The sequence below is a fragment of the Clarias gariepinus genome, chromosome 19, assembly GCF_024256425.1.
Source record: "Clarias gariepinus isolate MV-2021 ecotype Netherlands chromosome 19, CGAR_prim_01v2, whole genome shotgun sequence".
Classification (NCBI taxonomy): Eukaryota; Metazoa; Chordata; class Actinopteri; order Siluriformes; family Clariidae; genus Clarias; species Clarias gariepinus.
In genome coordinates, this window is record NC_071118.1 from 29,353,269 (window position 1) to 29,368,286 (window position 15,018).

General features: G+C 41.7%; 1 protein-coding gene across 2 annotated transcripts in view; it reads left to right on the plus strand.

Annotated features, from left to right (window-relative positions):
• Positions 1–223: 223 nt before the first annotated feature.
• The window catches only part of gabra1 (gamma-aminobutyric acid type A receptor subunit alpha1), a 37,132-nt gene continuing 22,337 nt past the window's right edge, over positions 224–15,018 (plus strand). The window contains exons 1-2 of one of the 2 annotated variants that reach the window (XM_053477831.1): positions 224–390; positions 4,546–4,636. In XM_053477831.1, the coding sequence (XP_053333806.1) occupies positions 4,569–4,636 (68 nt within the window). In that variant the 5' untranslated portion in view covers positions 224–390; positions 4,546–4,568. Of the gene's footprint in view, positions 391–844; positions 973–4,545; positions 4,637–15,018 lie in introns of those variants that run through there. The other variant, XM_053477833.1, reaches the window with a different exon arrangement.

Genomic DNA, 15,018 nt, shown 5'->3' on the forward strand with positions numbered 1-15,018 from the left:
TCTCACACACACACACACACACACACACCGCGGCGTTTCCCCCCCACAGCCACACCGTGATCTTGCGGGGCGAATAGAGAGAGAGAGAGAGAGAGAGAGAGAGAGAGAGAGTTTCATCCCCGCGCAGACCTTCATCACAGTCATCTCTATCCTCCTCATCCTCCTCCTCTCCAGCCTCAGCACCAGGAGCAACAGCACCAGCGGCTCCTTCCTCTCTCTTTTCTCCTCCTTCTCCTCCTCCTCCTGTCCTCCTCGAGGTGTCTGGATGTGAGAGCTGCAGCTGAGACAGGTTGGAGATTTATTCCGTCTCTGCAGGAGACACAGAGAGACACAGAGACAGACAGAGAGAGACAGAGAGACAGCTCGGCTCTGCGTTCAGCTGCGCGCTGGGTAAGGACACACGGGGTTTTTGGGGTGGGTGATGGGGTGGGTGATGGGGTGGTTGGGTCGGGGGTGATGGGGGTAAAGTCAGAAGGGGGCATTATAGGTTTAACCGAGAGGACAAAAACAACGCATTCCGTACAGAGCAGTGATTTGGTTTTTTTTTATGCATGCGTGTGTGTGTGTGTGTGCGTGTGTGTGTGTGTGTGTGTGTGGTTAAGCTCCGATGGCATGCACATGCATGTTCCACCAGCGCGCGCTCTCCGGTGTGAGACTCCACGCGCAGGTGCGTTTTAATTGCGCGGCGGCGCGTGCCAACTTAACGCGCGCGGAACACCGAGGCTTATTTATTTATTTATTTCATGATTTATTTCATGATTTATTTATTTCTTTTCCTCGCCGTTATCCCTTTTCTCCGGAGTGTGATCTGCTGCATGCTCACTCGTGTATGATGATCACGGAGCGGGAGGATCAGTGCTGCGTGCTGCTGGATCTCGGGGGGTTTCGTAGGATTCGGTGTCTGTGATCCCGCACTGACCGAAACCTCCACGCGCACAGAGACACTGCAGGGGGTCCCCTAAATACCGGCCTGTATATCTATATACTTATATCTGTAGTTATTTATTTACTGCACATGTTGTGTTCTTAAGTCTTATCGTGCGTGTGCGTTTGTTTGAGTGTGTGTGTGTGTTAGTGTGTGTGTGTGTGTGTGTGCGCGCGCGCACTGACTCAGTCATCATTTTGGCACTGCAGTCACTCCCCAGTGATGCTGTCTCTGATCAGAACCGAGAGGCTGCATGGAGCTTTCATAACGCTTCCATTCATTGGTCATCTTTTTAATCCTCAAACGAATAGAGGAAAAAACGTATGTGTGTGTGTGTGTTGAAGGCGGGCATGCAAATGGTGGTCTCATTGCAGCTTGTTTTGCCTATATATAGCATTTCTCCACTATTTTTTTTTTTTTTTACTAGACCTAAATAAAAATACAGGTAAAAATGTGTAATGGAAAGTTTTCTGCTGCTCAGCAATTATTATTATTATTATTATTATTATTATTATTATTATTATTGTTGTTGTTGCTGTTATTATTATTACATAAGGTGCTTATATGATATACACTTACACAATGTATGAGGCTTTGCATGGTTTAGATTTTAATAACAAAAATATATAAACCTTATAATATCAGAAACTGCACATAAAACATTTAATAAACTACTGTATTAAGCAGGTTTTTTCCTTATCACTGCACTGACACTTATTAGAGGATCTTTACCTGGACAGGTGGATGTTGCATAGATTTTAATTATTACTCTAAAAGCTCATTAAAGGCACCAGATTGGTCCTTAAGGTTCCATGTGTTTTAAATCATTTTTAAGGTTAAAACGCATTCACATTAACAGGTAAAGTCTAAAAGAACCGAACTAGCTGAGGTGCAGATTACTCAGTTTGGTACTTTTTACAATAGTAAAGAGTGAAATTCATGGTTTACCAGGACATCGGGGTGTGTCAGGTGGGAACACTGGACCTGCCTTTCTGTCGAAATTCTGGATACTCTCTCTCTCTCTCTCTCTCACTCGTTCTCTAAGCGCTTATCTTGTGCAGGGTCACGGGAGGCCTGGAGGCTATCTCAGGGGACAACCCTGGACACAGGGCACACACACACACACACACACACACACACACACACACACACTCATTCATTAGGCAATTTGGGACGCCAATTAGCCTAATCTGCGTGTCTTTGGACTATAGGAGGAAATCCGAGCCACCGAAGGAAACACCAGAGTGTGTGTGGAGGGCAAGCAACACACACACACACACACACACACACACACACACACACACACACACACACACACACAGACTCAAACCCTCTACCCTGGATGTGTGAGGCTGCAGTTCTAACCACTTCACCACTTCTTTTAGTGTAGACTTGACTATAATGCAGGTGCAGAGATGTGCTGATGTCGCCCCGAACTCTGAACTTTAGCATTGTACACAAAGTTTTTACACTGGTTCTGTGTCTGTATTTGGATTTAAATACTTGCACTGGGCGTGGCTTTAACAGGAAGTTAATTCTTTAAAAAAAAAAATTCCTCATCCGCAGCTACATCACTCCAGTTTCCTGTGGAATTCATTTGCTTAGATTCCTCAAAGCATAGAACACCGCTAGGCTAATTTAAACCAGCGCGAGTCTGACCAGGCAGTTACTAAGGATGAATAATTGAACACTTTCTGTAAAAGCATCGCATGTTAATGGCCTTCATGTCTGATCGCTCACACACAAACACTTCCTGCAGACTCTCAGCCCTTTTGTGTTCTTTATATTTATTTTTTTTCAACACAGGAGATTAGCAGATGCATTAGCATTAGCATCACTGTTTTGTTCTTAATCCTGAATATTCTAATGCGTTCACACATGTAATGCACAAAGAGACACACACCTCTTGACCTTCAGCAGCTTAGCATTGCTGGATAAACATGGAATGTTTCTGAGATGATGTTGGTGTGATGGATTCGGGTCTTATGGGAGATCCCCATTGGGTTTGGTAAAGACCTGACCAAAAGCCGAAAAAAAACATTTTAATTTAAAATCTTCTTTAGTTTTTAAGCTACTTGCAGTTACTTCGTCTTAATGCTTCTATTTCCTGGTTTATTTGACTGTTTCTTAAATGTGATGCTTAGAGAAGTTCCTTTATATTTCTCCTAATACTGTCCTCATTAGTATTTCCCATAAAAGCCTCAGATTTTTTTTCTAGGTCCCATAGTTCCTGATATGTCTTACAGTTCCTTAATGTTATGATAAATCATACAGTTCCTAAATTGTCTACTCGTAAATCCAGTTCTATAAGTTTTTCCTAAAAGTAATAATTCCTTTAGAAGTTTAAGGATTGTCCCCTATTATTTCCCCTGAAACCGTAGTTCCTAAGTATTCAGGAGTATTTTTATCCCACATTTTCTGGTAAATCCTGTATTTCTTTAAAATGTCTACTACAAACCTTAATTTTATCCTTAACAATAATATTTTTTTAGAGTTTTGTTTTTATTTTATTTATGATCTCTATGTCCTGCTTTATGCATCAGTTAGTTCTGAGCGAGTAATCTGATTGGACGAGACTATTGTTACGACCTCTTAGTCTAGGATTCAGGGCCGCAACAAAAGATAAAATAAAAATAACCTCTGCAACCAGGATAGTGTGCGTGGTCTTTTATTTTCTTATAATTATTAACACTATTAATGTAAGTACTGAAGGGCACCTGTGACAGACTCGTGCATGCACAGTGTCAAGCTGTAGCTCATGTTAAGGGCTGTGTGTGTGTGTGTGTGTGTGTATACTCTGTGTGCAAGTTTTCACACACTAGCGTCACTTTTCGTTGTTGTAATTGTGACATTTTAAGGATGGAAATAAATGTCTATTTATCTATTTATTAAAAAAATTATGTTTTCTGCCATTAATTTTATTTAAATTAATTAGTTAGCAAGAGAACTTTATTCATTGTGGTGCTGAACTGCAACTTTAATGGTAGACTGTGTTAGTTTCCTATAGTCCATGTGCTGATGCTGTGAATCAGTAAACACGACACATGTTAATGCAGCATCTTAAAGCGTTCTGTTTGTTTTTTTGGTCCTCTTGCATGACGTACACTTGGACCATTTCAAAATTGTACAAACTGTACATTTCAACCAGAAAGACTTGTGAATATCTTTCTCCTCGCTCACTTAGAGATAAAAACCAAGTGTTTTTCAGCAGAACCCCAGTGGTTCAGGACTTTTCCACTTCCTTAGAAGTTCTGGTACTTTTTGTTTCTCCCAGTTCCCGGTACAACCCTTTAGCTCCTTTGAAATTCCAGTAGGTTCCCTAGATTTGACTTTATCAGCTGATCCCCTATTATTTCTACATAAGCCCACATTTAAGTCTTACTAGAGCCCTGTTTATCTTTATCAAGTTCCCAACTGTGTTGTTGCAAGGCAGGGGTTAAGGCTTTACTTAGATACAAGCGGAGGGAGAAAAAGGTTGGGAACCACCGCATGAGTCCACAGTTCTGTCTGACATGAACTCCATCTCAGATATTTGGATGCAGAAATAAGATCATTCAGCTCTGTTTTAAAGACTAGTCCTCACACGTGTCTATAACGTGCGCTCTGTTTCCTCTCTGCAGTGAAGACTCGTTCTGCAGCCACGATGTGGACCCGACTGGGAGCGGCGTGCGTCTGGGCCTGGCTACTGGCAGTCAACGTTCTGGGCAAAAGGTACGTCATGATACTCACAGTATGACAATGATCAAACCCGACATCCAGGATGGAAAACGAGGTGGTGTGGGGTCACACTGCGGAGAGGTGACAGCGGCGACTTCCTGCTTCCTGTTGAGTCGGGATTAAAGAACAGATTGGACGGTTTTATTCGATGGTGTGACAGTAGAAGGACGAATGAGATAAAGAAGCAGGTGAAAGTTGAAAGTTAGATGTTGGCGGTCCGTGCTGCTGGAGCGATGCTGCAGTCCGGTCGATAATCATCTCCGTGTCGGGGGGTTGATGGGTAAACAGTGTGCGTGATTGAATTTGAGTTATAAAGGAGGTGGAAAGTTGTGGCATACAGTAATAATGTTAGAGCGTTGAGGGAAGCATTTCAGTCGCACCACTTCAGGCGATTAGGATCGTCTTAGCGCTGGATCCTAGCTAATGCTAATGCAGATGCTAGACATCGTTCATGAATGACCTTGTCATGTGTGCGCTAAATCATTATGGGTTAATGATTGATTTTGCTTCTTTGGCTTGTTAGGTATTTAATTATGACTCTAGTGTTATAGTCATGCAATAAATGACAAACAAGAAATTAAGGTATACTTAAGAAAATAAATGTTTTTGTTCTCCGTACATGAGGAAGTTTTGGTTGTCAAAACATTACAGCAATGCTAAGGTGACAACATTACAGATTTACAGAGCATGCATTAGATTAAATTCATGTTGAACTAACGTTGACTCCATGACTTTGAGATAATGTTGAACGAATGATCACAAGAAAGATCATAAATACATACATATAAATAATACTTTATTTATAGCATTTGAATAAATTTCTCAGCCTAAAACAGATCGCTGAAATGCTCACACTGCTGATGCGAGGTGTTTCGGAAGGAGGAGGACGTCACCACCGTCAGCACACCCACATGACAACGACATACTGTACAGTACCGCTGAAAAGTTTGGGATCACTTGCAGATGTCTTTGTTTTTGTTTAGTGATTTATTTCCTACATTCTACAACAATCCTGGAGATTTCAAAACTATGAAATGATGCATATGGAATTGGTTAATTAGGTATCCAATTTAAAAAGGTCAGCTGTTCTGGATCAGTTCCCACAAGAACAGTATTGTGTGGAGTGTGTTTGTAAAACCCATCAAGCTCCATGATGATGAAACTGTCTCTCATGAAGACCAAAACTGAGCTTTAGAGTCACCAGCCTCAAAAATCACCAATTAACAACCAGCACCTCAGATTAGAGCCGTTATGAAGCTTTACAGAGCAGAAGGAGCAGATAAACATCTCAATATCAACTGTTCAGAGGAGATTATTGTGTGTTTGGTATAATAAACGCCTTAAGTATTGTTTTACAGTGTAGAAGAAAATAAACATCAGGAACAATCACAGAATTTTGAGCGGTCGTGTACACCTTCATGATTCCCACTGGGTCTTCTACTATTTACAGCACCGTTGACCAAAAGGAGGCGCTATACTGTTCAGGGATTTCCATTGATTATGAACATTACACCAATGAATAAATAAATAAATAAAAATGTTGCTGTTTATGAAGCGTTTCTCTGTTTGAAGGAGATCAATGAGCTTTAATGAGATTTCTGTTGATTGATCTCCAGCTGTTGGTCAGCTCGTGGATGTTCTCCTGTTTGATGTCATCACTCACATTTTCTTTTACTGACGTTCCAAATCAAAAACAAATCACACCATCGTATTTCTATATTTTAGATTTGGGTTTCTTTGCAATGTGACTGGAACATTTGATCGCCAGCGTTACAGAGTACCTTCAGTCAGCGCGATGCTAATCAGTCTGCGCTGTCTGCTAGCTCGTGTGTAGACACTAGGGGTGTGACGTCATGGCACTGAGACCATCTGAACACCTGAATTCAGATTTAAACCCAGAGAACCAGAATATCCATATCTATTGGTTTGTATATTTCTTTTTGTATCTCAGACTCTGATGCGTAATGCTTTAGCCCGTCGCTCATCACGCTACCCTGAACTGTAGGTGTGTTTCAGATGGTTTGACAGTTTATCTGTTCTGAACTGATAGAGAGGATTAATAGACTGACATTCTTCTGGAGATTGAGCGGTGTCCAGGTCGATAAATGAAGTAAATACCATATGTAGAGACACAGAATCCATCATCCATCAAGTAACTGCTGTTTCTAGCAGATCATCAGTCAGGCGACGTCTCCGTGAAAAACACGTGTCGAGAGATTCTCCGCACTCTGCTTCACTCCACCATTAGATCTTTACAGCTACAGTGAAGACACCCTTCTGACATCTGCTTGTGTTGGATATTTATTGGCTTCCTTTAAACATCCATCTCATCTTTATATACAGTATGTCCAAAAATATGTGCACCCCTGACCATCACACCCATGCATTCCTGTTGAACGTCCCAGTCCAGATTTATTTCCCGATGTTGGCGGTTATACCGCGCCCCACTCTTTTGCGTGGCTAGATTACTACTACTGTACGCTGGATTCACACACTGTACAGGAGCATCAGTGAGCTCAGGTGCTGACTACGGGATGGCGAGGGGCTTTAGTTTCAGTTCATCCCAGAGCTGATGGTTCAGTTGGGTTGAGTTCGGTCAGGGCTCTGTGCAGGACACTCGAGTTCTTCCGCTCCAAAACACTCTTAACACACCGTGTCTTCATGGAGCTGGCCTTGTGGATCTCCCGAGGCGTCATTATGCTGGATAAAGGTTCTATTAGTTCCTCTTAGTTCCAGTGAAGGGGAACTGTAACGCTACAGGAAACACAGAGACAATCTGTGCAACTCTGTGAAGAAGAAACACATATGGGTGTGATGGTCATGGGTGCACATACTTTTGGTCATATATCAGCTGTGCTCATGGTATTTATATCTATATCCACACAAGATATCTACTATAAGATAAGCGTGTCTTGTGTGTGTGTGTCCTCTCAGATTAGCCGATTGTCCCGTTGTCCTGCTATAGATTTTCTAGCGAATGAAGTTAAACGTTGTGACTTGGCTTTGGTCCGAGCGTTTAGGACTGAAATCTTTTCTAATCAGACTTCTCTTCTGGTAAAGTCTTTATCCGTGCACCTGAATCATCGCTGAGACGTTTGTGTCCCACAGGCGCGTGATTAAATTAGCATTGTGGGTCATGAAGACGGCGGAGGAACGCCCCCCCGCTGTGATAATGCAGGTCCTCGAGCGAGACGGGCGAGACTTAGATCACATCTCTGCAGCTATGCACATCCTCCATGTTAAAGACCTGAAACACACGGTTTTACACGCGCTATAGTCAGGTCCATAAGTATTCAGACGGTGAGGTGGTTGTTGTAGTCGTGCCTCAGTACTGCCCCACGGCGGATTTGAAATGAAGCGATCAGGACGTGAATAACGTCTCGACTTATGTGGCTTTAATTCAAAGGGCTTATATTGCATTCTTGTCTTGGAATTACAGCCATATATTACAAACTCCCTCCATCAATAATTAGACAAAATGATTAGCATTAATCATAAATATTGGGACGATGTTTAACACGTGGATGTAAAGTGTGCAGTCAGCGACTCCTGAAGTCTGGAGCCCCGGCGGAGGTTCCTCTTTGTTTTTGCTTTACTGCGAACCCTTCAGTCGCTGTGTGTGTGTGTGTGTGTGTGTGTGTGTGTTTGCTGGTCTTTATGGCTTCAGTTTAGTCTCTACTAAGTGAAAGGCTGCTCAACTGGTTTGAAGTCAGGTGACCGACTCCGCCCTTTAAGAACATTCCGGTTCTTTACCTTGGTTAGGACCTCTTTGGGCTGTGTATCGACAGTTCCCATGAACAGTAACCAAATGCAGATTCAACCCATGGAATTATCTCCTTAATCTGTCATAAAATAACCGAGGCCTCGTCCAGACTGCAGGCAAACCTGATGTGTTTGACAGATCTGATCTCTGGTCCTGCCTGTCCATCCACACTGTTATGTAAAAGTGATCAGATGGGATTTGGCTCTGTTCAGACCGGCAGCCCAAACCTGACCCAGTGTCGACCTACCAGCTCTGGTTGCCGTGGTAACGACGCTGGAGGCTCACCCGCAGCCTGATATTTCCTCTTATATATGGCCGTGTGTCTGTACGCTCCCTCTGGCTTTGCCTGTACTGATGCAGCCTCCCAAAGTGCTATCAGACATCTCACTCCGTCCTCTGCGCAGGTCCTACTCTTCTCCATTTCCACACTGCGGTTACGCCAGACGCTCTTCCTGAAAACACGCTATGGAAAATACAAGTGCACGGCTTTTACATACTTAGCGGTAATAACTCCAAAAGCAGGAAATGACCCTCCATGACCTCATCAAGCACAACAACTTAACTTTCTACTAAATTATAATTTTTCAACCCATACAGTACCACATGATCATGTGGACTTGAACTGATCTAATTCTGATTTTAAACCATCTCTGGATGTGGTTCAGATCTATTTAGCAGATAATCCGATTCAGAGTGTTTTTTTTACTGTTCAGACCACATGTGAAGCAATCTGATTCCAAAATAAAACCTTTGGTATAATATCTGTTCAATATTAATCAATATCAATCAATAAGATCAGATTTAAGTAGAAGTCTGATCAAGGCCAAAGGAACACCTTCAGAGTGTAAAAATGGAGCAAAAGTGGCTAAAAAGTCTAAACTAATGCGATATTTTTTATTAAACATCCCGAATTAAAGCTGAAAGTCAGCACTTTAGTTGTCTCTGACCTCATGAGCGTTATACAGAGATATTTACATTTCAGAGTCGCTCCTGTAATGACATAACAAACTTAGAACATCATTCTGTTGAGGTTATGGCACCACAAGTGTGTGGGTTTACGCTCCTGTATGCAAGCGTGGAGGACTGAAAGCCTTGGCATGGAAGTGGAAACTTAATGTATGTGTGAATCTTTTTTGGGGGGTGGGGCAACATGATCTCAGGCTGTGATGTCACAACAAAAAATTAACACTTAACAATTTGAAGATTAGTGCTATGCCTGTTAGCAAGCTATTGTTAGCAGCGGGTAGATGGAAGTGTTGGTGTAAAAAAAATGTTTGATATCAGTCTGAGATGGAAATCCTTCTTTTGTGTTTGCTAATGTAAGCTAGCGTACTAACAGTTAGCTAACAGACTAGCTAACTTAGTTTATCACTGTTAGGTCATTGAGCAACAATGAGTTTAATTATGATCCTGAAACAGATTCTTACCTTAATACTGACTCCCATAGTGAATCTGACTCATAATCTGACTCCGATAGTGAATCTGACTCTTAATCTGACTCTGATAGTGAATCTGACTCTTAAACTGACTCTGATAGTGAATCTGACTCTAAATCTGACTCTGATAGTTAATCTGACTCTTAATCTGACTCCTAAAGTGAATCTGACTCTTAATCTGACTCAGATAGTAAATCTGACACTTAATACTGACTCTGATAGTGAATCTGACTCTTAATCTGACCCAGATAGTGAATCTGACACTTAATACTGACTCTGATAGTGAATCTGACTCATAATCTGACTCTGATAGTAAATCTGACTCTTAATCTGACTCCGATAGTGAATCTGACTCTTAATCTGACTCCGATTGTGAATCTGACTCTTAATTTGACTCAGATAGTGAATCTGACACTTAATACTGACTCTGATAGTGAATCTGACTCTTAATCTGACTCCGATAGTGAATCTGACTCTTAATCTGACTCAGATAGTAAATCTGACACTTAATACTGACTCTGATAGTGAATCTGACTCATAATCTGACTCTGATAGTAAATTTGACTCTTAATCTGACTCCGATAGTGAATCTGACTCTTAATCTGACTCCGATAGTGAATCTGACTCTTAATCTGACTCAGATAGTAAATCTGACACTTAATACTGACTCTGATAGTGAATCTGACTCTTAATCTGACTCTGATAGTGAATCTGACTTTGACCTTGAATCTGACTCCGATCCTGAACATGACTTCGAGGCTGACTCTGATCTTGACATTAGATTTGATTCTGATGCTAAATCTGACACTAACTGATGCTGATTAGTGAACTGACTCTGACTCAGATTCTGACTTTCTGACATCCGCAGCACATTTTCGTTGCAGAAGTGCCGCTCTAATAACATAAGTGATTACGATCTCATTATAATGAGGCTGTTTGTAGCAGCAGGCTGTTCTGCGCTGATGGAGACTGTGTCTGTGTGTGTGTGTGTGTGTGTGTACAGTATGTGCGTGCGCGCGCACGTGTTTTACTGTTGCGGTACTGATGACCTGTAGATGGGGTTGCTGCACAATCTTTTTATAGCAGGACATGGCTGCAGCTCTCCTACACGTGGACTGGCACGCTCCCTCACTCCCTCACTCCCTCACTCCTCTGAAGTGCACTGTGCAGCGGGTGTGGGTTTAATTCTTCCTTCCCAGGGGATTTGCTTGGAGGCGGTGCGACCTGTGCAGGGTGGAGGAGTCAGCTGAGGAATCCTCATAATATTAGCATAATGATGATGTTGGGCAGGATGAAGGTTCTGCTCCTCATCCTGCAGCTCCATATGACTTCTTCTCACATTGCTGCCGGGGAGTGTGTGTGTGTGTGTGTGTGTGTGTGTGTGTGTACATTCTGTTCATGTATTTTCCTCCTGGAGGTTTTTGTGTCACTCTCTTCACCGCTGCTGGTTTTATGTTTTGCTTTAGCGATGCATCATCGTTACATCATGACCCCAAAAAATACTCGTCTCTGATTGGCTGACAGGTGTTTATTGTGTTAAATGAATAAAAAATTCTAACAAACAAACTATAGTTTTGTGGCTGTGATTAAACAATAGTTTGTTCGTCAGAATTGTTTATTCTGCTGGTCTTGAGTCGGTGTCACTGACTCTAGAGTCAGAAACTGGTTCTGTAAAGTGATTCTTAATCCAGATATGATTCTGATTCAGGCACTGATTCTGTTTCTCTTGTGGATCTCGCGGGCCTCATACTGACTCACACTGAGATATTACATTAGATTTCATTCTGACTTTCTCATATCAGTTATAAGAGTCAGATTTGACTTAATTTGATTCTGTCTTTCAGTTTAGATTAGATCCTGACTCTGAATCTGACTCAGTTCTGTTCAGTTCAGTTTCTGATTCTGAAACCGACTTTGATTCTGCCAGTGATACTGTATGTGACTCTGATTCTGATACTGAATTTAACACTGAATCTAATTTTGATACAGACTCTAACTCTGATTCTGAGATTAAGTTCTGGTTCTGAGTCCAATGTCCAGACTGCAGGCAAACCTGATGTGTTTGACAGATCTGATCTCTGGTCCTGCCTGTCCATCCACACTGTTATGTAAAAGTGATCAGATGGGATTTGGCTCTGTTCAGACCGGCAGCCCAAACCTGACCCAGTGTCGACCTACCAGCTCTGGTTGCCGTGGTAACGACGCTGGAGGCTCACCCGCAGCCTGATATTTCCTCTTATATATGGCCGTGTGTCTGTACGCTCCCTCTGGCTTTGCCTGTACTGATGCAGCCTCCCAAAGTGCTATCAGACATCTCACTCCGTCCTCTGCGCAGGTCCTACTCTTCTCCATTTCCACACTGCGGTTACGCCAGACGCTCTTCCTGAAAACACGCTATGGAAAATACAAGTGCACGGCTTTTACATACTTAGCGGTAATAACTCCAAAAGCAGGAAATGACCCTCCATGACCTCATCAAGCACAACAACTTAACTTTCTACTAAATTATAATTTTTATTTCCATCTCCATTTCTTTTTTTATCTCCATTGTTCTTTTTTTTTTTTTTTAAAGCAATCTGATTCCATCCTTAATAATCCAATCTGGACTGACTAAAGATCAGATTTGCGCAGGCAGTCTGATCAAGGGTTAATTCTGAGACTGAATCTGATCCTGACACTCTGCTGTTACTCTTATTAATGTAATAATTATGATTATGTATACGTGTCTGATTTACAGACTGCAGTGCATTAAAAATAGCAACAAAAACAGAGATGTAACCATAGCAACAAGTATATATTAATCCCATAACTGTATTGTTTGTGTGTTGATTGGGTTCTGTTGATTTGCCGTCGCTGTTCGTGAAGATTCTGATTGATGATGTCATTGCAGCTGTGACTGATTAAGAAATGCCAATCAATGGAAAGAGAAAGTGGGCGGAGCTTAATGTGTCATCAGTAAAAATTAATGTTTTTACATTAAATTAATATGTTTAATGCATCAGAGTGTAAAGATTAAAGATAAATAATTATAATAATGAAAATATAAAAAACATAGTTTTAGATTGTTGTTCTGAAGGTTTTTCTGCTCAGAGACGGTGAGTGTGATGAAAGGCAGTGTGTTTATTTTCGTCCTGATGAAGGTTTACACACACACACACACACACACACACATTCACACACACACACACACACGTGCACGCACGCACACACATACTCACACGCACAGAAACATACACACACACACACACACACACAGTGACACTCAGGAAGCACCGCGCTGTAACACACCACCGTCTCTCTGTCACAGCTCATCAGCTTGCTTTGACTGTTTCTCAAACCTGATTATAATAATGACACAACTTCAGAAGTTTCACAATGTGTGTGTGTGTGTGTGTGTGTGTGTGTGTGTGTGTGTGTGTGTGAATGCGTGGTCACATTTTAAGCTGTTTGATTCTCTCTCTCTCTCTCTTTTAGTCCATCACTTCTCTATTTCTGTTTTGGTTTGCCCTTTCTCCATCTATTTGAGTCTGTCTATCTATCTATCTATCTATCTATCTATCTATCTATCTATCTATCTATCTATCTATCTATCTATCTATCTTACACTCATTCTCTCTTTCTCTCGCACTCTGTAATCTCTTTGACCTTGATGTGTACTTGAAGGTGATTGTGTTGTGTTGCAGTCACTCCGGTGTGTTTATTCAGTCTGTACACGTGCACGTGAGGGAAATCGATGCTGTAGGAGCGCTGAGGTTATAAAAACACAAAACCAGCTCTTTATTCCACGTGTTTATTCTGCACAGACGTCTGGGGAGAATATCCAGTCACGTAGACGAGGGTTTAAATGACAAACCTACATCCATCTATGAGCACCTTAATTATTTATAATTATAATTGAAGTGTTATTAGGTCTCTATATTGAAAGTTCCTACATTACCCACAATGCTGTTCTCAGAGGGGAGCAATGTGATTGATGTGATTTAGTGGTTGTTTCCTCTTTACATGAAGAGGCGCTGTAGTCTTCTCAAACACATCAGCTTAAAAACCTTTCACACCAACAAAACATTCCAGCACCATCACCACCATCACATCATTATCACATCATCACATCACTATCCCCAACTACACCATCACCATCACATCATCACATCATTATCACTTCATCACATCACTATCCCCAACTGCACCATCACCATCATCATCACCATCACACCATCACATCATTATCACATCATCACATCACTATCCCCAACTGCACCATCACCATCATCATCACCATCACATCATTATCACATCATCACATCACTATCCCCAACTACACCATCACCATCACCATCACATCATCACAGACTACACATCATCATTACATAACTAACACTGCCATCACATCACCATCAATGCCAACATCATCACCAACTGTCTCACACCACTGTCTCATCATCATCATTATCATCATCATCATCGACATGACCATCACATAACCATCACTGCCAGCACTGTCACATCACCGTCACCATCAGTGTTGCCAACATCATTACCAGCATTATCACTGTGGCGATCTCCATCTCCATCTCCATCTCCATCACCATCTCCATCACCATCACCTGAGAGATCCACAAACAGCCGAGCTGAGTAGCTGCACCACATTCTGTGTCCTAAGCAGTTGCTCCAACGTCTCCTTTAATTCCTAAAGTTTTAGGAGCTAATATAAAAATGAACTTTTTTCTCCAATTGACACAGTGAAATGTAAACAGTGTTTCCAATTATAACAATGTACAAGATTATTAAACCTTGTTTTTACTAATTTCAAGCTTGAGACAGTTTTATTAGCAGATTATTTTAATGAGTTCCTCAGCAGAAGAATGAAAGGATTTAAAGAGAAACGTTTTGGCGTGGACGCTCCCTCACGTGCACCACTGAATGGATGTGTTGGTATTGTAATCACTCTATTTATAATCGTAATCACTCGTTAGTCTGTTATTCTCGTTATCATCCATCCCTGTTCGGGCGCCGTTAGCTAATGTACTGCAGTAAAGCGAAAAAGTCTGGGATCATTTCAGTGACACGTGGAATAAATCACTGTCTGTGTGTTCGCGTTCTCACCTGTAGTGCTCGCTGTATGTAGCCTCCTAGCACTAGCGATGTGTAGCGTATACACCATGTCTTTAGTGCAGACT